This window comes from Hippocampus guttulatus, chromosome 2 (assembly GCF_054856545.1).
Source record: "Hippocampus guttulatus isolate MCC_2025c chromosome 2, RoL_Hgut_1.0, whole genome shotgun sequence".
Classification (NCBI taxonomy): domain Eukaryota; kingdom Metazoa; phylum Chordata; class Actinopteri; order Syngnathiformes; family Syngnathidae; genus Hippocampus; species Hippocampus guttulatus.
The window spans coordinates 35,168,092-35,190,307 of record NC_141262.1 but is presented as its reverse complement, the minus strand read 5'-3'; the positions used below and the strand labels follow the sequence as shown (position 1 = coordinate 35,190,307).

The following is a 22,216-nucleotide window of genomic DNA, read 5'->3' as shown; positions in this document are numbered from 1 at the left end:
GCCTTGTTTCATTTATGTTGTTTCATAAATGAATATCTGTACTTGCAGCGAGGAAAAAAAAATGTAAAGAGAAGAGTGGCGATGTTTGTGGGTGGTGGAGGTGGGAGTGTTGGGGGGCTGCGCGAGGGGAAGCCCGTGCATGCTGATGGTCCGCGGGATTACCCTATCAGGTGCAAACCGCTGACATGTTTCCACCCACCAGCGAGCAAAAAGCCTCACAGTGGCCCAACGTGCAGCCGCAGACGCGCAGCTCAGTCCGCTGACAGCCGCCTTTGGATTTCTTCTTTCCGATCAGAATATTTATCAGTGCCAGTCAGGTGGAAGGACGATTTTTCAACACACGTCACTCTCACTCGCAGAATTTTCCAAAAGACAAATGGCCCGTGCAAGGTGTAGAACTGCCCCTCTTCAGGTACACTTTGGGAACTTGTGATTTATTTCTTCTTCTCGGGAGAGGATATCATTCGGAAGGGTGGGATTGTGTTGCATTCGATTAATCATCTGGATAAATCGTCGACAAGGAAGCGCCTCATGTTGCCTCGGGTGAGCGTGTTGCCGTCGGACTCCGCCGCCGCGAGAAGCGTCTCCTCGCCGGAGCCGTGTGCGTAAAAGGCGCACGGGGACCGCGTCAGAGCTCCGGGAAGGCGGCGGCGGTGGTGGCGGTGCCCCGCCGCCCTCTCCAGCCACCCCGCCTTCTTTCCTCTGTCGGTTGAGCGGAAGCAGGTGTCAAGATGTCGCCGCTGCCTTCCAGGTTCTTTTACCTGTAAGTGCTCCCCCACCTCCCTCTCTCCCCAACCCCTCCACCTCAAAAACAATCCGCATTCTTTCCAAAAGAAGTCGCTAAAAACGCTTCCATTTCGTGGAATTGCATTCACTTGTCTTTCTGTGTGTTTCCACTCAGGTGTTTACATTTCCTGGTCCTCTACTTTCAGCTACAGGTAGGCGCCCCTTTCATTCGCTGTTGCAGTGGTGCACCAAGCACCACAATTATTACCAACATCAAAATACAGCCGTAAAAAAAAAAAAAAAGAGCGAGGCAGTGGGAAACTGTACGAAACGTGTTCTTAAATGATTCAATGTAACGTATTGCACTTAAAAGTTAGAGGAATGTTAACGGTTGTAAAAGATGCTTCAAATACAACTGAACTGGAGGCTGCTTAACAAAAAAAAGTTCAAACCTTATTAACATTGTCTACAGTTTGAACAATAACACTGCAGCTCAATATAAGGGAGTGGAAGGGGCTGTACCTCAATAATGATAAAATTCAAACATCCATCCATCATCCAAGCTGCTTATGCTCAAATGTATTGCACAAAAATAGAAATGATACCGAAATAAAGTTTTGTTGAAATTGTTTCCCCAACGCCAGTTAAACATGTGTAACCGACCACTAAATGGACATTTCCAAGATAAAGTTCTGATGCTGCAATGACAACTTTTAATAGGCCCAAAAGCTGCAGTAAGGCAGCAAAGAAAAAGTGCTTAATTCTGATTGTTTTTGGAGGTGGGGTGCGGGGGGGAGGGGGGAGGGCTTGCCAGTCACCTTTTTTAATGGATACAATGTCATCACTTACTGCAAATTATTGAGCAAACTTTGAGTGAGAAGACTTCGCGTGTGTGCCTTTCATGCAGGTTTCCCAAACTGAGGGTGGGGAACCCAGTTGGGTCCAAACCTAGCAATATATACAGTATAGCATGCATGGCCATAATACTGATGAAGACAATACCAATAGTATCGCGATACAGGGATTGTGTAAAAATCGATTATCAGCATGTGATACATCGCAATATCAAGACATTTTTCTCTACTCTTTGCCATAGGATCACAATACAGTGCAGCAATTGTGTAAAATCATGATGTTGAAAGAAAGACAACAATGCATCATGAAACCTAGCAATGTTTTATGAAAGATACTGACAGTATCACAATATATCAACTGCATGATAATTAATGTATAGTGATGGAAAAGTATCTGCTATACACCATGATGTATGTGGAAAAAATTCATATAAGTGAAAAATAATTGGTCTGTCCAATGATGAACATACAGTATCGAGTCAATCATGTTAAAAAAAAAAAAAAGCAGTTGTGAAAATATCGACGTGTGATCCAGGATCAATATTGTTTGTTTTTCTTTCTGAAAGCCAATCCAGTTTCAGTCAGCATAAACTCAGCAGTTTGGATGAATATCTAAATTATTTTTAAGATTGATATTGAGTTTAGGACTAAATATGTATTTGAAAAATGTGAGGAAAGACCTTTGAAAAAACATTTAAAAGTAGATATAACAATATTTGAAACATGTAAAAGAAGAAATGTATTTTTGGTTTTTATTATTTGTGTTTATGTTTAAAAAAAAAGTACATTGTTTGAATAACTTATATTTGCAGCTGGTCACAATTGTCCATTTCAAAAGTTTGAATATTTTAAGTATTTTTAAAATGTGATATTCTTCTTTTAGTCTGTCTTCTTTTAGTTAAAAAATATTTTTCAAATGTAAAAGAAAGGGACCCGACTTTTTGTTCGTTTTTTCTTTTAAATATGTCTATGTACAAAAAAAAGCTGCATTTGTTTTTGTATTGTGTCTATAGTGTATGTAAAATATTTGTTAACAAGTAAAAGAAAAATGGCCATTTTTTGTATATTTATTTTCATTTATGTAAATGTACAACTATTAAAATTAAGTACTATAGATTTTATGAATAAACATGCAGCAGATCACAATGGCCCCTTTCAAAAGTTGAAGGCTGTTAAAACAAAGAAAAAAGAAATTCATAGAAATAAAGATTGATATTTTTGTTAGTTTCATCTTACGATGATCTGTATACAGTATATCATATTATTTTTGAATATAATTTTTCCCCCCCCCACTAAAACGCAGTTGACCCATATCAACTCAAACAAAGAATATGTTTGACAAATGTCTCATTTTAAAAAAAGTTTTATTTTTTTCATTGTATTTTTATGAGAATATTAATATTAGATTTATAACCAAACAAGCAGCAGGTCACATTGACCCATGAACATTTTTGGCATAGCAAGAAACAAATTAAACGGGAGGTTAAAAACATGCAGCGGCCACCCCCCAAAATAAATGCAGCTTCACCTTTGACCTGCCCGTTGTACTTACATGTGAACGTTATGAATGTATGATAATAATAATACTAATAATGATCTTGAGTTCGTTTGGGCGAGCATGGCACCCATTAGGATGTCCACAGACTCGGTTACGAGCGGACGTAAAATGAGCACTAGTTGATGTTGAACACGCTTGCAAATCTCATTTAAGGCGTGTGACAATTAAAAGTGCGTCATGGCTTGTATGTTCACTTCAATTAGCAACGTGCCTTGTGTTTTACAGATATTCCAAAATGGAGGGGGGGTTAGCAGCTCCTCTTTGAACAGATGCTTAGCTTTTTTTTTTTCAAGGGGAGTTGCTTGTTTTTTTTTTTTTTCTCCTGTTTTACGAGCGGCGTCTCACTTTGAACCGTAAGCACTAGCAGGCGTCTGCGCACCTAATGACTCGCTCGGTCTGCGTTGGAAGAACGGCAGTGTACACATACACGACTCCCCTTGCCCCCACCCACCCCCACCCTGGTGGTGGACTTCTCCCACGCCGAGTTAGGACCTGTGACATTCAAACAAACAAGCCACAACGTGCTATGTTTTAATGCAAACCTGCATTTACAGTAACACGCATCATCATGTGGGCAGCACGGTGAGGGTAGTGATTCGCATGTCTGCCTCGCAGTCGAGAGGTTCTGGGTTTGAATCTCATTCTGGATTGCACTTTCCTCCGAGAGATCGCAACAGAGTCGCTATGGGCTAACTTTGTTAATTAGCATTTGTTGTCCCGCTCGGCATGCACCTTCGCAGCTGTTGAAAATGGCCGATCTTCTCCCAGCCTAGCTTCCAAATCAAAAAAACTCAAATGTGGAAGGGGTATTCAGAACGTCTCGCTCACAGACATATTTTTGGAAAAAGGCAGATCATGAAAAATTGTTTGTCGGACTTAAAATATAAACCAATTTTTCCCTCCATAAACAGATTTTAAATGTTATCCCCCCCCCCCTCAAAAAAAAAAGGAAATGGCAAACACATTCTCCAAAACTTGGAGAATGTGCCCATTTTTTTCACTTTTTTTTTTCCCCAAAAATACTTGGTATGTGCCAGCGCCAGTCTAAACATGGTATTCTGATTCTGGAATGACACTTCAACAGAATAATTCATCAATGTGAGAGGAAGGCCAGATTCGGCAACATCACCCAATGCAGGACGTCAGGCGACCAAACCTGGAAAACGGGTTCACTCCGACATGACAGTTTACTAAAATGTTGTTCAAACCTTTTCAAAAAGACGAATCAGAGGGCTTGATGCAAACTGTTCACATACATCTGAAGGTATTTCTTTGCGTTAGACCAAATTGGCCAATATGCACAGTTCCTAATACGAAAATCAGGATCGATTTGTACCACGGCGCAGGTGCGCTGTCAAATCGCTGTCCGCGATGCTCAATGGACACTGAGCCGACATCACATAGGTTAGAATTTTGCCATTCAACTCCCTGTTTGTGAGTCTACGTCCCGCCCGAAATTGTCGCATTGTGTTGCATGGCGCGCTCGTCTTCTTTGCACGTCAGCGCGTGCTCGTGACCCCGCGCACACGCCGGTGTCAAAGCGTTAATGTGGAGATGGATGCGACCAATCACTTCCACCTTTTGAAGTCGCCAAAGTATCGTCTTTCAAGCGTTCTTTGAAGACCGAGAGTCGGGAGCGGGGGGAGTCGCGGAGATGACGGCAGCCTGATAAAAAGCGTCGCCGCTCAGCCGTGTTAGCCACTTTTGCCTTTCCCGTGACAAGAAGTGCAACTTTGCGCCAAAACACACTTTTGTGTTTGTTTGGAGATGGCCAGATGGGAGATAAATCCCTCAGCAGGCTACTTTTTTTTCTTAACCTTTAAGCTTCACTTTAAGAGGGTTGATGAGAGATGATGCTGATCTATGTCTTTGCGAGAGAGACTCTTGGATATGTTTAATATGCTTGATACCAGTGGCTCTTAAACTGGGGGCCAAGAGCTGAAGCTTGGGATCCCACGAAATAATTTGCATTTAATTACAGAATTATTTCATATCTTTTTTTTCCTTTTAACATTTTTGTTTGGGGGTGGGAGGGTGTTATTTTGAATGGTTTTTTTTGGTTTGCAATCCGCCAAAATTACTGAATAATGCAGCTAAAAATGTTATTGATATTTTCACCCAAAAAATGCAGGAAATGGGGAGAGAAAATATAATGTAAGAAAAAATATTTTTAAATAAGAAAAGAAACCATATGTGAATGGGTGTGAATATGCAAAAGTCAACTGTAGTTTAAAGTTGTAATATCACCATTCAACACTAGTTGGCAGAAATGTCGTATTTGCGCAAACAGTTATCCTGCCCTCTACTACAACATGAGTGGGCCTAAAAAAAAATTTCAGCTAGGGAATGACAAACAAACATTGTACCTCAATAATATAACAATTTTAAGTGAGTCGATTTATATAAAAAAATACACAAAATAAGTTCTTGACATTGGTTACGTGTTCAGCAGTTTTGTGCCATCAATAAATGGTAATTTCTATGCTAGAGAGATCTTTGCACTGGAAAAAAAACAAGTACGGTATATGGTTATTTTGGCATGGCATGGTGTTAACTGGTTAGCACATCCACCTCACAGTACAGAGGTGCAGGGTTCGACTCTGGCTCTGGCCTTTTGTGTGTGGAGTTTGCATGTTCTCCCCATGCCTGAGTGGGTTTTCTCTGGGTACTCCCGTTTCCTCCCACATACCAAAAACATGCATGGTAGGTTAATTGACCACTTTGGATTGCCCCTAGATGTGATTCTGAATGTGAATGGTTGCTCGTCAATGTGTGCCTTGCGACTGGCAACCAGTTTGGGGTGGACCCCGCCTACTGCCTGAAGACAGCTGGGATAGGCTCCAGCATGCTCCGGGACCCTTGTGAGGATAAAGCGGATCAGAAAATGGATGGATGGATGGATGGATTATTTTCTTCTTTGCTTCAGACCTTTCGTTGTTGCGTGAGGATAGTGGATCATTTATACAAGCATTGAAAAATGTATTCTGAAAACAGAAATATATGGAATGCACATATTTGGCATGTATTTTATCCATATTTTAAATGGCATTTGTGTAATACGTGTGGTAAGGAAGTGTGTGGTTCAATGTGTCCCCCCATAGCACTGGTGAAAAATTGTGACACCCCCCCTCCCCTTTGTATTAATACAGAAATTAATACCTATGTTTCAAGAATAAAATGCATCTTTGTTTTTTCTTTTTAAGGCATGTGGTTTTTTTAATTGCCTTGGTTATTTTTGAATTTTAAAAAAAATGCAGAAAATGCCACAATTGAGAAGAGTCCAGTTGCTACGATTTAACCGTTGCAGATTATCATGAACCAAATGATTAAAAATCGACACATTTAGAATCCGTTCACATTGAATCTGGGACAGTAAATTCTTATTAACAACATGATTTTCTTTCCATGTTAAACTTTGACTTTAATATTATAATATTACCACTTTATATTGGAAAAATACATTATGCTCTTAACTATTTTCCTCCTGCCCAAAAAAGAATAAAATCAAATCAGAATTTCACGATTTTTTTTACCCCCAAAAATAGGGTTGGGCAAAAAGTCCGTCAGGGCTCCCCTGTTTTCTGAGTCTGGTCATATGACATTCGCAAGATGAGCCCTTAGGCACTGTGATGTCATTTTCAGTCAACAGTAAAAGCAAAATGGCCGCCCCCTGAGAGTTAATTAAGACAGATGGATTTTTCAACTGAAGCCATATTCTACAAATGAAATATTAACCAGAATACAGTCTTCAGACTAATCGGGGTGCTTAGAACACAAATTGTCAAGACATTTTTTGAATTGACTTTCCCTTTAAAGGGGCTCATTTGTGTTTTGACACCATCTATCTGGCGTTTCACACCGTTACCTCATTCAGCTACTGGTGACACAGCAACAGGAGCAACTTCAGTCTTAAAATGTATTATTATTATTATTATTATTATCTTTGCTCAAGGAAACGTCGACATGGTTGCAATGGCAAGAATAGAATCACCTAACCCGGGGGTCGGCAACACGCGGCTCTTGAGCCTCATGCGGCTCTTTAGCGCCCCCAGTGGCTCCCTAGAGCCTTTTCAAAAATGTTTGAAAATGGAAAAAGATGGGAGGGAAATATGTATTTTTTTTGTTTTAAGATGGTTTCTGTCAGAAGACAAACATTCTTAACATTTTTCCGATGCTGTAAAAATGTGTTGAATAAATATTAAATGTTAACATTTCGTCAACGAATATTTGCGTCATAGCCTGCTACACATGTTTCTATTAGCAGGGCGGGATGTCAGTCAGGTGGTTGCTGTGACCAAAAAACAAACAACCCCCCCCCCCCCCCCCCCCGCTGCCTTTCATGTACAATCCACCGAGGGCACTTGCTAAAAATTGGAATCTGGGCGGCCAAAATAAGCATTTTTAAATGGTACACGTGAGCTACGATAGTTAGCACGCTGCAAAGGTGCGTCCCATGCCTCGTTCATTTTAGCATCCGTTGCTCATTACGGCATGCGTGTGTAAGTGTATGTGTATGCGCGCGTGTTCGGTAACGGGTCGATTGCGGGAGGTTGGTTGTTCGAAAAGTAGATTTTCCGTCAAAAAAGTTTGGGCACCCCTCCTCTACAGGATGAACTGCAGGGGAAAAAAAACAAACTTTTCATCACGAATGCTCGTTGTGTATTTGTAGCCAACTTAGTCATGTTGATAGCAGGCTAATATAGCTCATATAGATACATACAGCATGTGTAGCCTTCATTAGAAGGCTTTTTATTTTTTGTGGCTCCAGACATATTTGTTTATTTTAGTCCAACATGGCTCTTTCAACATTTTGGGTTGCCGACCCCTGACCTAACCTCTGGGTTGGGCAACAACCGCTCTACCATTGAGCCATGCCGCACTGTAGCCGCTTGTCACCCAGAGATCCCGTAAAATTGCTCCATTGGAATGCAATCAGCTAATGAGGTGATTCCAGCTTCTGGTATGATGCATAAAATAAATGTCGTGAGAGTAATAATTGTTTTTGACACAACCAGGTGTGAAACTTCAGGCTCCAGGAATACCCTTACTTACAGACTCTGATACTACATCCAGAGTTACCCCAGTCCGAATTATAATGATTTTAAATTTTCGCCGCATATATTTGTACGGATGGCAAGTTGGCCACATTTAGACGTTAAAAAAAAGTTAGACGCGGAGAGCTGGAAGTAAGAAAAGTAAAAAATTGTGAACACATTGTAAACCGATGACTCCAAAAAAATGTTAGCTCGGTAATGATAAGTTAAAAAAAAAATCATTTCTGGATATGCATTAGCCATGAATCTTTTTCGACAACATCAGATAATAGTATTAAGTGAAGCCGTGCATTCGGATTATTTTGTCATTCATGCTCCTTGGTTTGCGTTCCTTCATGGCGCTGTTGTCTCCAACTTATAAGTCCTCAAGGTCTCAGTCAGTCCTAATTTCAACGATCAATGACTTCACTTTGCTCTTTCTACGCCTTTTTTACATCATCTCACCATGTGCAGAGCTTTAACAAAGTAAGGAGTGAAAAGTACAAATATCCATTTTTTAAATATGGGGAGTGAAAGTGAAAAGTCATCGGAAAAGTACTAACTGAAGTGGACAGATTCCAGAAAAATGTACTAAGTACACAAACAGTAAAAACGACATCACGTTTTCACACTTTGTCATTTGGAGCACCTCGTCAGAGTCTTACACCAAATCCCCCCCCCCCCCCATCCTGACCTTTACGGACTAGTTCTGGCATGGCTGCCATCTTTCCCATAGCTTTTGCTGGATGTCATCAATTGTCCTGGGTTAGAACAACAAGAGCTCAGGGTATGTAATGCGTATGTAATTAGCCACCTGAGAGTTGCCGCGTAAAGAGCCATTACCGTGCAATTAGGTCCTGCGCACAGCTGTGGAAACCAGGTCCCACCGCAGATTCCAGGGCTTCCGAAAGTATACGTTTCCTCACGTGCTCACGTTTCTGACGCCGCCGCCCCTGCAAAATAAGTCAACAAATGTCCTCGTTTTTACACCGCGTTGAAGATGACTCGTCATTCGTAAACATCACACAGATGAAGCTTTCAGAGGCGACTTTGGGGATTTGTTGAAAATAGGATTTCTGTGCTGGATGCCTGAAATACAAATACTTTTGCTACTGTACTTCAGTCCATTTTTGAGTATTTACTCCTTACTTTGTGTACTGTTTACAGGTATTGTACATAATTGACAGTAGAAGTTCATCTTACTTTTATACTCAAGTACATTTCAGTCTGTTCATTTTCATTTTGACAAACGGACCTTTTTTTTTTTTAAACTGACAGTACTTTGGCCACCGCTACTAGCTTCCACTAATTTATAAAGTCTGCTCGGCCCCGCGGGCAGATATCTGTTTGATGATAGTGTAACTTCAGGTGTATAATTGCTAGTGGTAGAGAAATGCAGGTAAATCCACATGGCCCCCAGGTGCAGCATGAGACCGCATTTTGTTGCTCCAGGGTTTTTTTTTCCCCAAACTTCGTCAACACATCCAGCAGTTGGCAGCTTGTAAAATGTCACGAAAGCATTAAACTCCCACACGTGCCTCCTTTTTTCCTGGCTCGTTTGAAAAACATTTGTGCTCGGGCTGGACAATTCATCAAGTTTATTGATTAATTTGAGTTTTCTGCTGAGGACGTTTTTTTTTTCCTTCCGTCATATTATTTTGGAAATAAAATAGTGTTTTGGGAGGAAAACAGCTTTTTTGTTTTATTTTTTCGAAACAATTTCTGTTGCCAAGGTGCACTACTTGCATTGACAACATGGCCTGGATCAGACTTTTATGATCCCTCGACATTCTATTTTTCAGTGAAGCAAGTAGAAACTTAAATTCCTGCTAACAAACCGAAAACTTTCATTGTGACATTGTTTTCTGAATGACAGAAAAAAGACCCTTTATTTTTTCTTTGTTGAAGTTCATGCAAGTTAATGCCAAGAATAAATATATCTATTAAATCAAGGGGAAATATATTAAAATTAGAGTTCAGATTTTTGTAAAAAAAAAAAAAAAGTATGTTGTTTTCAAGCCATAGCCTGTATCCCTAAATCCTTCCCTGTCCCGACTTCAGGAGTCGCAGCAGAGCCCCGACTTCCGTTTCTACATCGAGAACCACACTAGGAACCCAGACGACGTGAGTCGCAAGCAGGTCCGCATCTACCAGCTGTACAGCAGGACCACGGGCAAGCACGTGCAGATCCTCGGAAAGAAGGTCAACGCCAATGGAGATGATGGGGGCAAGTATGGTATGGGAGAATTCCTGTGCATCTCAGCCACACCTCACACTATCTGATACACATGTCTATTTTAGTGTTTGTGGGTTCCCTTTTATGACAGTTCATTTGAGGTCATAATTACTGGTAGTGTATACATTTTTCTCTCGAGTGCGCTTTGATGAGATTGTATTCAGTGTTTCGATAAAGCAATACACAGTATGTTAGGTTTGTTGAAGGTTCCAAATAGCTTCTATAGATTAGCAATGTGCTTTGGTGCTGCTTTAACATAGACACCATTACGTTTCAAAAAAATAAACTACCTTGTGAAAGAAGATGTACTAAATATTGGAATATATACAGGTATTTATATATATATATATATATATACACACAGTATATCCATCCATCCATCCATCCATTTTCCGAACCGCTTGATCCTCACTAGGGTCGCGGGGGGTGCTGGAGCCTATCCCAGCCGTCTTCGGGCAGTAGGCGGTGGACACCCTGAATCGGTTGCCAGCCAATCGCAGGGCACACAAAGATGAACAACCAACCGTGCTCACACTCACACCTCGGGACAGTTTTGAGTGTTCAATCAGCCTGCTATGCGTGTTTTTGGAATGTGGGAGGAAACCGGAGAAAACCCACGCAGGCCCGGGGAGAACATGCAAACTCCACACAGGAAGGCTGGAGCTGGAATTGAACCCAGTACACACACACACACAGGTACCGGGTTCAATTCCAGCTCCGGCCTTCCTGTGTAGCGTTTCCATGTTCCCCCCGTGCTTGCGTGGGTTTTCTCTGGGTCCTCCGGTTTCCTCCCAGATTCCAAAAACATCCATGGCAGGCTGAAATCTGAGCAGTTTGGTAAAATAGATGAGCCAAGTACCGAACAAACATGCCATACCTTAGCCTTGTTAGCTAGCTAAGAAAACCAGCATGCTAGAATAGAAAAGCCAAATAGCTTGTGAATACATAGCGAGCTATAACACGTCAATATATTTCAGAAACTCCCTTAGTGAACTTGACAAACTAACCAGGTAGCCAAGAACTGAGTAAACTGGTCTGCTAAAATAAATCGTCATCACCCACAGTACAGGAGTGGGACAGTATTACTTAGCCAGAGGTTGAACGTCACCTCGCAAATATGGTTCCTTGCACGCTTAAATTGTTAGCAGCTCCCAACAGCTGACTCTGGGAAATTGCAGCATTCAAAAATGTTTCCTCGCTGTTCGTTGGAGGTTGAGTAGAAGCAGATCCTGTTTTTTTTTTCTCCCTGCGAGGAAGCTTTGCCAGTTGCACATCCCCCTCCCGCTCTCTCGTCCAACCGTTCAGCTGCAGTACCTGGCACCTGCCAACTCCCCTTCGGTCGCCAAGAAGACGTATGCTCTGCTCTTATTGCAAATTAGCGTTTTTGTTATTTTAAGAAGCCCTGCTCCGTCGCCCAGGTCACAGTGCGAAGCTTTTAAAGAGATAAAATCCACGATCTAGAACTTTATGCTCCATTTTTTAGATGGCAGGGGTCAAAAGTGTCCGTGGCCCGGCCTCACATCGCTCATACGGCTACGTGCGCTCACATTTATCAATATGTTCAGTCTTTTGCTAAGATGGTTGTCTTCATGAAATCGTGTTTGAGCAAGCGGCCAATTGTAGGCGAACAACAATTCTTTTAGAATTTGGACCTCTTTGTTTTAGAATAGTTCCTTTGCAATTTTGCTCGTCTTAAAAATTACATAAAAGTATACTACAAGGTGGTTGATTTACAAATATTGATGAATTACGTTGCCTTGATACAAAAATGTATACATCAAACAGAGGTGTTGTATTCCACAGTCTCCACTTTGCTGCCGCAGCCTATTTTCTTGCTGCTCTTGTTTTTTTTTCTCTTTACCATGAGGTCAACACAGGAGATCCTCATCCTCTTCCTACATTGCTATTGTTTGCGAGCAAGTCTGAGTCTCCGCTGGGCTGGAGTGAGTTTTTTCTTTTTCTCTTTTTTTTTTTCGGGGTCGGGGACTGACCTCATTCTCCGATTGGGAAAAAAAATTGTCTCCCGACCAAGGACAAAATACAGCAGACTCTCGCTCTTCTCCATCGTCATCATTTGTTAGTCGATCTCAGTCACAGCTTGGTTGAAGTGCCACTTTTGTTTTTGCTGCCCTTAGTCTCCGTTTGGATAAAATCAGTCTCCTTACCGAGATGAAAAGAGAACCGACCCTCATACTTCTCCATTGTCATTGTTTGTGTGGATCATTTTCAGCTTGGTTGTTTTCAGCTCCATTTTTTTACTGCCCTTAGTCTCATTCTGAGTAACATTTGCCTTCTTACTGAGGCGTAAATACAGGAGACTTTTGTCAAATAATAGTGGGTCTGGTTCTCCACTTGGCTGGAGCGATGTTTTCTTCTTGCCCTTAGTCTTTTGCCGGATAAAGGTTATCTGCTTGCTGAGAAGTTACTGCAGCATAGCCTCATTCGGCTCCATTATTGCAATTTGTGAAGCATGTCTTGTTCGCCACTTGCCTGCAGTGATCCATTTTCTTTCTGCCTTTCGGCTCCTCTCGGATCAAATGCGTCTTCGTACCAAGAAGGAAATACACAAGACTCTCATTCTGCTTCATCATTGTTAGCTTGACTCATTTTCCACTTTGCTGCAGCGCCCCATTTTCTTCCCACCCTTTGTCTCCTTTCAGATGAAATGTGTCCCCTCACCAAGAAGTAAATACAGGAGACCCTTGATCACTTCCATTGCTGTTGCTGTTAGTGTGTCCACTTGGGTGCTGTGCCCCATTTTCTTTTCTCCTATTGGAAATAAATTTGCCTCTTTACTGAGAAGCAGCGACAGGAGACCCTCGTTGCCCCCTTTTATTCATTTCAGACGGCGTTTCAGGATTGTTTTTTTTTTCTTTTTCGTGACATGCTGTCAATAAAAGCACCCCATGCCCTCCTTATGTCAACTGAATGCCACTTGCTACGACGGCATTGATTTGCCGCCAGATTATGCTAAATTAGCGCAGCTCAGTGGATGGCGATTCTAGAGGATCCCGTTAAGTTTGGCCAAAGCTTCCCTTGATGTCTTCTTTGTTTCTGTACACACACAGACAGAGAGAGAGGGGCGTTTGGGATAATATTAAACGCCCATTAGAACACCAATGATCATTGGTTATTTGTTATTCTCTTATTAGTTATTCTGCTGTGAGTAATTTTTGGGCCCAGGGAGAAATTTTTCCAATGACCCGCCTCTTAATCCAAACACCAATTTATCATAACCAAAATGTCCCTTTAATGTAACAGGAATCCGAAAGTAGCATATTTTGCATGAAAAAAAATAGTAATATTACAGGAAACAAATGCATATAATTTTGAGGGAAAAAAACGTCATTGTTATGAGAATAAATATGCATTTTCTCTGGAAATAAAGATGGACTTTGCCAGGGAAAAAGTCGTATTCTTAGGAGAATCAATAAAAAAAATAAAATCACTTTTTCAGATGTGAATTTTAAATAAATAAAATACAGATGTATTCTTTACTTTTATTCCCCCCCAAAATATATTGCTGACAAAAATAGGATTTATTAATAACTACAATAACAATAATTACCATTTTAAAAAAAATGTATATATATACACACACACCCGTTCAAAAGTTTGGGGTCACATTGAAATTTCCTTATTTTTGAAGGAAAAGCACTGTACTTTTCAATGAAGATAATTTTAAACTAGTCTTAACTTTAAAGAAATACATTCTATACATTGCTAATGTGGTAAATGACTATTCTAGCTGCAAATGTCTGGTTTTTGGTGCAATATCTACATAGGTGTATAGAGGCCCATTTCCAGCAACTATCACTCCAGTGTTCTAATGGTACAATGTGTTTGCTCATTGGCTCAGAAGGCTAATTGATGATTAGAAAACCCTTGTGCAATCGTGTTCACACATCTAAAAACAGTTTAGCTGGTTACAGAAGCTACAAAACTGACCTTCCTGTGAGCAGATTGAGTTTCTGGGGCATCACATTTGTGGGGTCAATTAAACGCTCAAAATGGCCCGAAAAAGAGAACTTTCATCTGAAACTCGACAGTATATTCTTGTTCTTAGAAATGAAGGCTATTCCATGCGAGAAACTGCTAAGAAATTGAAGATTTCCTACAACGGTGTATACTACTCCCTTCAGAGGACAGCACAAACAGGCTCTAACCAGAGTCGAAAAAGAAGTGGGAGGCCGCGTTGCACAACTGAGCAAGAAGATAAGTACGTTAGAGTCTCTAGTTTGAGAAACAGACGCCTCACAGGTCCCCAACTGGCATCTTCATTAAATAGTACCCGCAAAACACCAGTGTCAACATCTACAGTGACGAGGCGGCTGTGGGATTCTGGGCTTCAGGGCAGAGTGGCAAAGAAAAAGCCATATCCGAGACTGGCCAACAAAAGAAAAAGATTAAGATGGGCAAAAGAAAACAGACATTGGACAGAGGAATACTGGAAAAAAGTGTTGTGGACGGATGAATCCAAGTTTGAGGTGTTTGGATCACAAAGAAGAACGTTTGTGAGACGCAGAACAAATGAAAAGATGCTGGAAGAATGCCTGACGCCATCTGTTAAGCATGGAGGAGGTAATGTGATGGTCTGGGGTTGCTTTGGTGCTGGTAAGGTGGGAGATTTGTACAGGGTCAAAGGGATTCTGAATAAGGAAGGCTATCACTCCATTTTGCAACGCCATGCCATACCCAGTGGACAGCGCTTGATTGGAGCCAATTTCATCCTACAACAGGACAATGACCCCAAACACACCTCCAAATTGTGCGAGAACTATTTAGAGCAGAAGCAGGCAGCTGGTATTCTATCGGTAATGGAGTGGCCAGCGCAGTCACCAGATCTGAACCCCATTGAGCTGTTGTGGGAGCAGCTTGACCGTATGGTACGCAAGAAGTGCCCATCCAACCAATCCAACTTGTGGGAGCTGCTTCTGGAAGCGTGGGGTGCAATTTCTCCAGATTACCTCAACAAATTAACAGCTGGAATGCCAAAGGTCTGCAATGCCGTAATTGCTGCAAATGGAGGATTCTTTGACGAAAGCAAAGTTTGATGTAAAAAAAAAAAAAATCTTATTTCAAATACAAATCATTATTTCTAACATTGTCAATGTCTTGACTCTATTTTCTATTCATTTCACAACGTTTGGTGGTGAATAAGTGTGACTTTTCATGGAAAACACAAAATTGTTTGGGTGACCCCAAACTTTTGAACGGTAGTACAATAACAATGTGTATCTTTAAAAAAAAAAAAACTCATTCTCATAAAACGGGTCGTATTTTCTCCCAAAAAGAGGACTTCATTCTCATAACATTACAAGTTGCTTTCTCCAAAAATATGAATTTGTTTGCGTATTTACATGAATCAAGTCAGATGGTTTTTTTTTTTTTTTTGAAAATAAAGACAGTTTGCCCAGGGTAAAAAGTCACAATCTTGTAATGTTGTAATATTGACATTTAACATGGAAAGAAAGTCAAGTGTTAACAAGATCGTTGAAAAAATCGTATCCTTGTAATATTACATTCAAGAAAAGACGCCTTTACTCTCCCAAAACTATGACAAAATTGTTGAAAGAAATAAATCCTTTGGGGCGGCCCGGTAGTCCAGTGGTTAGCACGTCGACTTCACAGTGCAGAGGTACCGGGTTCGATTCTGGCTCCGGCCTCCCTGTGTGGAGTTTGCATGTTCTCCCCGGGCCTGCGTGGGTTTTCTCCGGGTGCTCCGGTTTCCTCCCACGTTCCGAAAACATGCTTGGCAGGCTGATTGAACACGCAAAATAATTGTCCCTAGGTGTGAGTGTGAGTATGCATGGTTGTTCGTCTCTGTGTGCCCTGCGATTGGCTGGCAACCGGTTCAGGGTGTCCCCCGCCTACTGCCCGAAGACGGCTGGGATAGGCTCCAGCACCCCCCGCGACCCTAGTGAGGATTAAGTGGTTTGGAAAATGGATGGATGGATAAATCCTTTGTTGTAAAATAAATAAATAAATAGGCCTGCCTTTTGTTAAAAACAAAACAACCCCTCCTTACGATTGCCCACATCCTTGGAATTTCAACCTCTCAACAGTAGATATTCTCAGATATGAAAATGGACAGATTTTTTTGGGGTGCGTTGAATCAAAATAAAATGCTTGAAAACAACGATCAACATTTACATACACAAACAACAACTGAATTGTTATTCAATGATGTTAATGCATTTGATCCGTTGATACTGTCAATTTGAAATAATGGCCTGTTTTTTTTCATAAAGAGATGGAAACTATTGATTCATCACTCATTAGGAACAATTGGATGAATCAATTATTGAAATAAATGGTAGTTGCAGCCTTAGCTTATTATATTTGTTTCATTGGTGCATACCTGGCTGCACCCGTTTATGAATGTTTTGATTATTTGCAGAGCCCCGAGCTTGGGCTCGCAAACCCCATTTTGAGAAGCACTTAAAGAATCTTGACGGCATCAAAACTTCCAGCGGCTTAAGGCTCATTTCTTCCTCCTGCTTGTCCCCGTGTAGTCTAAGGCAAGCAGTGGAGTGAAGGGAGGGGGGTGCCCATCCCCGTCCCTGGGGCCTATTCTGTCCTGAATGGCCGCCCTGTGTGTTAAACAAATGGATCATCTTAACTTTTTGATTGAGTGAGCACAGACTAAAGGCAGACTTGAAACCTAATCTGGCGGGGGAAGGCGGGGTTGTGGGTGGGTGGGGGGGGGGGGCACATAACCGCTGCGCAAATGTTTGGCGGCCCTGCTTGGAGGGCCCCCGCCACAAACAAAGGGCCACCTTGCGGGGGTTAACGGGGGAACGAGGTGGGGCGGGCGGGAGTCCCAAAAAATAAGAGCCACCGACCGGGATGCGTCCTGGGAGTGGATTACTGCTGTGTCAGCTTTAAAACCTTGTTGGTCTTCCACATGCGCCTTTACCTGAAGTCTAAAACATTTATCCTGTTCAATTTACACAACATTTATGACAGAAAATATAGGCAGTACTACAAACATGTTTAATATATATCTTTTTTTAGAATACATAGAAATAATATATTTGATTTGTTTACCGGATAAGGATAGATTTGAGGAAGAGGGAACATACCTTTGTTGTAGGCGTGTCACGTTGCGTGGTGGTGGTGGTGGACCCCAAAAAGCAGGCAGGAGGGAGGAGCAGGGTGTACTTGAAGAAGTGTATTGATACAGAGAAAACTAAATCCAAAACAAACGCAGTCCTAAGTATCAAACAAAACCATGACTGGCAAAAAACTCACAGAAACAAAAACATGACAGCAGCAAAGGAACAGCAAGAAAACAAACAAACAAACATGACAGTAGCAAGAGCAAACAATGACCCGACCCTGAGCGTTCGGGCTGGGAGTCCTTTTAAAGCCCTAATTACCTATGACCAACAGGTGTGCAGCTGCCGGGGGAGCCCTACAGTGCCACCTGTTGGTCCCTAAACCCAATCATGACAAGGTGAAAAAAAAAATTACTTTTTGGAATACCGTAATTACAGGGGTGTCCAAAGTTGGTCCTCGAGGGCCGCTGCCAAGAGCAACACACCTGATTCAAATAATCAGGAACATTCTAATGCTGCTTCAGAGCTGGCTGGCGAGCTGATCATCTGAATCAGGTGTGTTGCAGCCGGGTGAGCTGGAAAACAGGCAGGACAGTGGCCCTCCAGGCCTGGAGCTGGATATGCCTGCTGTAATAGCTCCACTGAGGTTTTTTGTTGTTGTTTTTACAATTGTATAATTTGCATAGCCATGTATGGACTGGGGCGGCCCGGTAGTCCAGTGGTTAGCACGTCGGCTTCACAGTGCAGAGGTATCGGGTTCGATTCCAGCTCCGGCCTCCCTGTGTGGAGTTTGCATGTTCTCCCCGGGCCTGCGTGGGTTTTCTCCGGGTGCTCCGGTTTCCTCCCACGTTCCAAAAAACATGCATGGCAGGCTGTTTGAACACGCTAAATTGTCCGTAGGTGTGAGTGTGTGCGTGCATGGTTGTTCGTCTCTGTGTGCCCTGCGATTGGCTGGCAACCGGTTCAGGGTGTCCCCCGCCTACTGCCCGAAGACGGCTGGGATAGGCTCCAGCACCCCCCGCGACCCTAGTGAGGATCAAGCGGTTCGGAAAATGGATGGATGGATGGATGTATGGACTGTATAAAAAATTTAAGGAGACCCTTATGTGTGCATCATACTGAGGTATAATGCTACACGGTCTCCACGTGGCTACAGCAGCCTGTTTTCTTGCTGCCCATAGTCTCCTTCCGGATAAAGGCTGTCTTCTTGCCGAGAAGTAAATACCGCAGAGTCTCGTTCCCCTCCATTATTGTCATTTCTTAAGCATGTCTTTTTCTACATTTGGCCACAACAGCCTGTTTTCTTGCTGCCCTTAATCTCCATCCAGATAAATGTAGTCTCCTTGCCAAGAAGTAAATGTCACAAAGCTTGTTCTCCTACTTTCTTGTCTTTTGTTAGGGACGCCTTGTTCTCCACATGCTTGCATTGGCCCATTTCCTTGCTGCCCTTAATCGCCTTTTGTATGAACTCCTCCTCCTTTCTGGGAAGTAAATAGAGGAGACCCTTGTTCTCCTCCATTGTCGTTCGCTGCTAGTGTGTCTCATTCTCCACTTGGCTTTAGTCCTGCGGTTTCTTGCTGTTAAGGCCTCCTTTTTGGACAAAATGTATGTCCTTCCAGAGAATACAGCAAACCCTCATGCTCCTACTTTGTTTGCATTTCTTTAACATGTCTCGTTCTCCACTTGGCTGTGGTGGCCCAATTACTTGTTACCCTTAGTCTCCTTTTGGATCATATACTCCTCCTTACTAAGTTGTAAGTAAAGGAGACTGTTGTTAATTGTGTCTTGTTCTCCACTTGGCTGCAGTGGCGTGGCCCGTTGTCTTGCTGGCCTTAATCTCTTTTCAGATCAAATCTTCCTTTTCCTGAGAAGTAAATACAGAGGACCCTTAATCTCCTTTTGTCCATTCTTATTTGCGAGTGTCTCATTCTCCACTTTGCTGCAGTGCGCCGTTTATTTGCTGCCAGAAGTCTCATTTCAGATCAAATTTGTCTCCCTTCAGAAAACATAGCAGACCCTTGAGTCTCCACACGGCTGAATGGCTCCAGTTTCTGTCTGCCCTCAACCTCCTTTTGGATACAATTTAAAACTGAGCATTATTATTATTTCAAAAGCGGGTTTGCACATCCGTGTCCTATTTTTGTCAAAATGCACAACATGCATCCATTCGGTGGCCCTAACGTGTCGTTTTTTTCTCTTGTGTTTTTTCAGCTCTTCTGGTGGTGGAGACGGAAACCTTTGGCAGCCACATTCGAATCAAAGGAAAGGAAAGCCAACACTACATCTGCATGAACAAGAAGGGCAAAATAGTCGGAAGAGTGAGTTGTCCTGTGAATTACGTCAAATCATTTCTGAGGGGGAGCCCTTAAACCGGGTGGCCTCCTGCACACACTCCTCAAAACAAAACCCCTTTGATAACTCTGGGCCCATTCCTCCATTACGTAACTGTACTGCTCAATTAGCCGCCGCAATGACCACAATGCGCACGCACTGCTCATGGTTACATAGGAGGAATGCAATTATGTCACCTGCTCATGGCAGGTTATATCCGAGGGGTGAAGATTCGGGGTTAGGGTGCATTGCGGGAAAGACAGCTGTGGCCCACCGCTTCTCATCTCAATCATTCATCAAAAGCTGTTTCAGTCCTACTAGTGAAGGATGGACAGTGAGCTTTTGCTTGGTTTTAATGACAATGGAAATCAAAAGTAATCTAAAACACACATTCCGTTACCAGGATTATGTTGTGTGTTTTCTTCTTCCTCTTCTTTAATCTTCTTACGGGTAAAAATTGTCTCCTTCCAGAGATATAAATACAGATACTGTTGTCATTGATATTGTTTGTTATCACGCTTTGTCTATGACTTGGCCATAGCGCTGTTTTTTTTCACTGCACTTAGTCTCCTTCCGCATAATATTTTTTTTTCTACCAGAGAAGGTATTAAAAAAAAACCAAAATCAACTATTCTCTTTCATTCATGTTGTTCTCCACATGGCTGCAGTGCTCTTTTTTTCCGCTGCCCTTAATCTTCTTTTGGATGTACAGCAAACACAGGCCCTTGTTGTTTTGCCTTACCTCTGGACAGAGCACAGTATTGCCATCCGCAGTCCCCACTTAATTTTCTTGCTGCCCCCAGTCTCCTATTTGATAAGATTTGCCTCCTTAGCTTAAGGAAGTAAATGTAAGCCACCTTTGCGCTTCTCTACCTCTGGACGCTGCAGCAATGGCGTGTATGATACTTTTCTGTGGAAAAAGTTCAATAATTCAGAACCGATACGTCTGTGGGGTTTAATGAACAAATGCTCACCCAGGACAACCGGAACTTTTTTCTTTTCAGTTTTAATCTTTTCTAATTTGTTGAAAATGTCTTTTCATTGTTTGGTTTTGTTTTGTTTTTGTTGTGGGCAGCCCGACGGCAGGAAGCAGGAGTGCGTGTTCGTGGAGGAGTTCCTGGAGAACAACTACACGGCGCTGGTGTCGGCCAAGTACAAAGGCTGGTACCTGGGCTTCAATCGCAAGGGCCAGCCCAAGAAGGGCTCGCGCACCACCCAGCGGCAGCAGGAGGTCCACTTCATGAAGCGGGACCCCAAGGGCCGCGAGGACCGGATGGAGGTGTTCCGCTTCACGCCCGTCGCCAAGCGCACGCGGCGAGCCCGCCGGCTAAAAGCCAGGAGGAACTGATTGATTGACGGGTGGTTTGATGGACGGATGGATTGATTGACAACACTCAGGAGTACGAACACTCCACGGACAATCTGGTCTTGAAAAAAGATATATATATATTTTTCTACTTGACGTGTCCCGCCGTCTTATTTATACGCACGGATAAACCACAGGAAGCTTTTGGGGACGGACGGCATCTTTGTTGACTGTCAAGCCAGGAGGTGACGCAACGCCGTAAAAATCAGCCAAGCGGGATATAGTGGAATCTGTTTGTGTTGTCCCGGCATGACGAGGACGCCATACTTTCCACTGGAAGAGGACGCCATGGAGACGGGAGGAAGAAGGTGGGATGGCGCCACCGGAATGACTGTGTTGCTTTGAGTGCAATACTTTACACAGCATTCTATTTTTTTATTTTTTCAACTCAATTCCACGTCTTCCGCCTTCATCGCAGACGCACTAATGGGCTTGCCGGAGAAAAACTCTTGAAGTTTTTGCTCTTTTTGGTGATGAAGACTTCCTCTACCTCCTGGTTTCTTGTTTTCCAAATCATCGGCGACCTCTTCGTCTTGCGATTTCTACTGGGACGCTCCTCTAGTGACTTTGCCTCCTCCTCTCTCCAGTAATGTGTACTCACCTGTCTACTGGCAACCTTACTAACAATGCGACACACACACATTTATGATCTTCTTTTTTTTTTAAATGTAAGCAAAAATAATTTTATGACTATTATAAAGATATTTATTGCCTCCCCTTTGTAAATAAAACGTGCTAAGTTTTATTTGGCCTCTGTTAATAAAATGAGGACTATATTTTAAATCAGTGACGTTGATGTCTTTATTGCAAGACGGGGCTCTTCAGATTGTTGGGGATCAATTGGGTGAATTCTCTCGTGGCAGTTTGAGCTCCAATTCGCTCAGAGTGGCTTCTTCAAATAAAAATGGCCGACTTCCTGTACAATTCTGGGCATAGCTCTTTGAGACTTATTTTTGCATCCTTTCATGGTAGGCACGTCACCTCTGTAATACACTCTGTAGTCTCCACATTTCCACAACGTATTTTCCTGCCCACAGTCTCCTCATGGATA

The 22,216-nt window shown here is 42.4% G+C and overlaps 1 protein-coding gene across 1 annotated transcript; it reads left to right on the top strand.

Moving 5' to 3' along the window:
- Positions 1-236: 236 nt before the first annotated feature.
- Positions 237-21,905, top strand: fgf24 (fibroblast growth factor 24). The gene is made up of 5 exons (XM_086105883.1): positions 237-763; positions 902-938; positions 10,233-10,407; positions 19,680-19,786; positions 20,875-21,905. Exons 1-5 carry the CDS (start codon positions 732-734, stop codon positions 21,145-21,147), a joined length of 624 nt encoding a protein of 207 aa, XP_085962009.1. The 5' UTR covers positions 237-731; the 3' UTR covers positions 21,148-21,905.
- Positions 21,906-22,216: the final 311 nt, after the last annotated feature.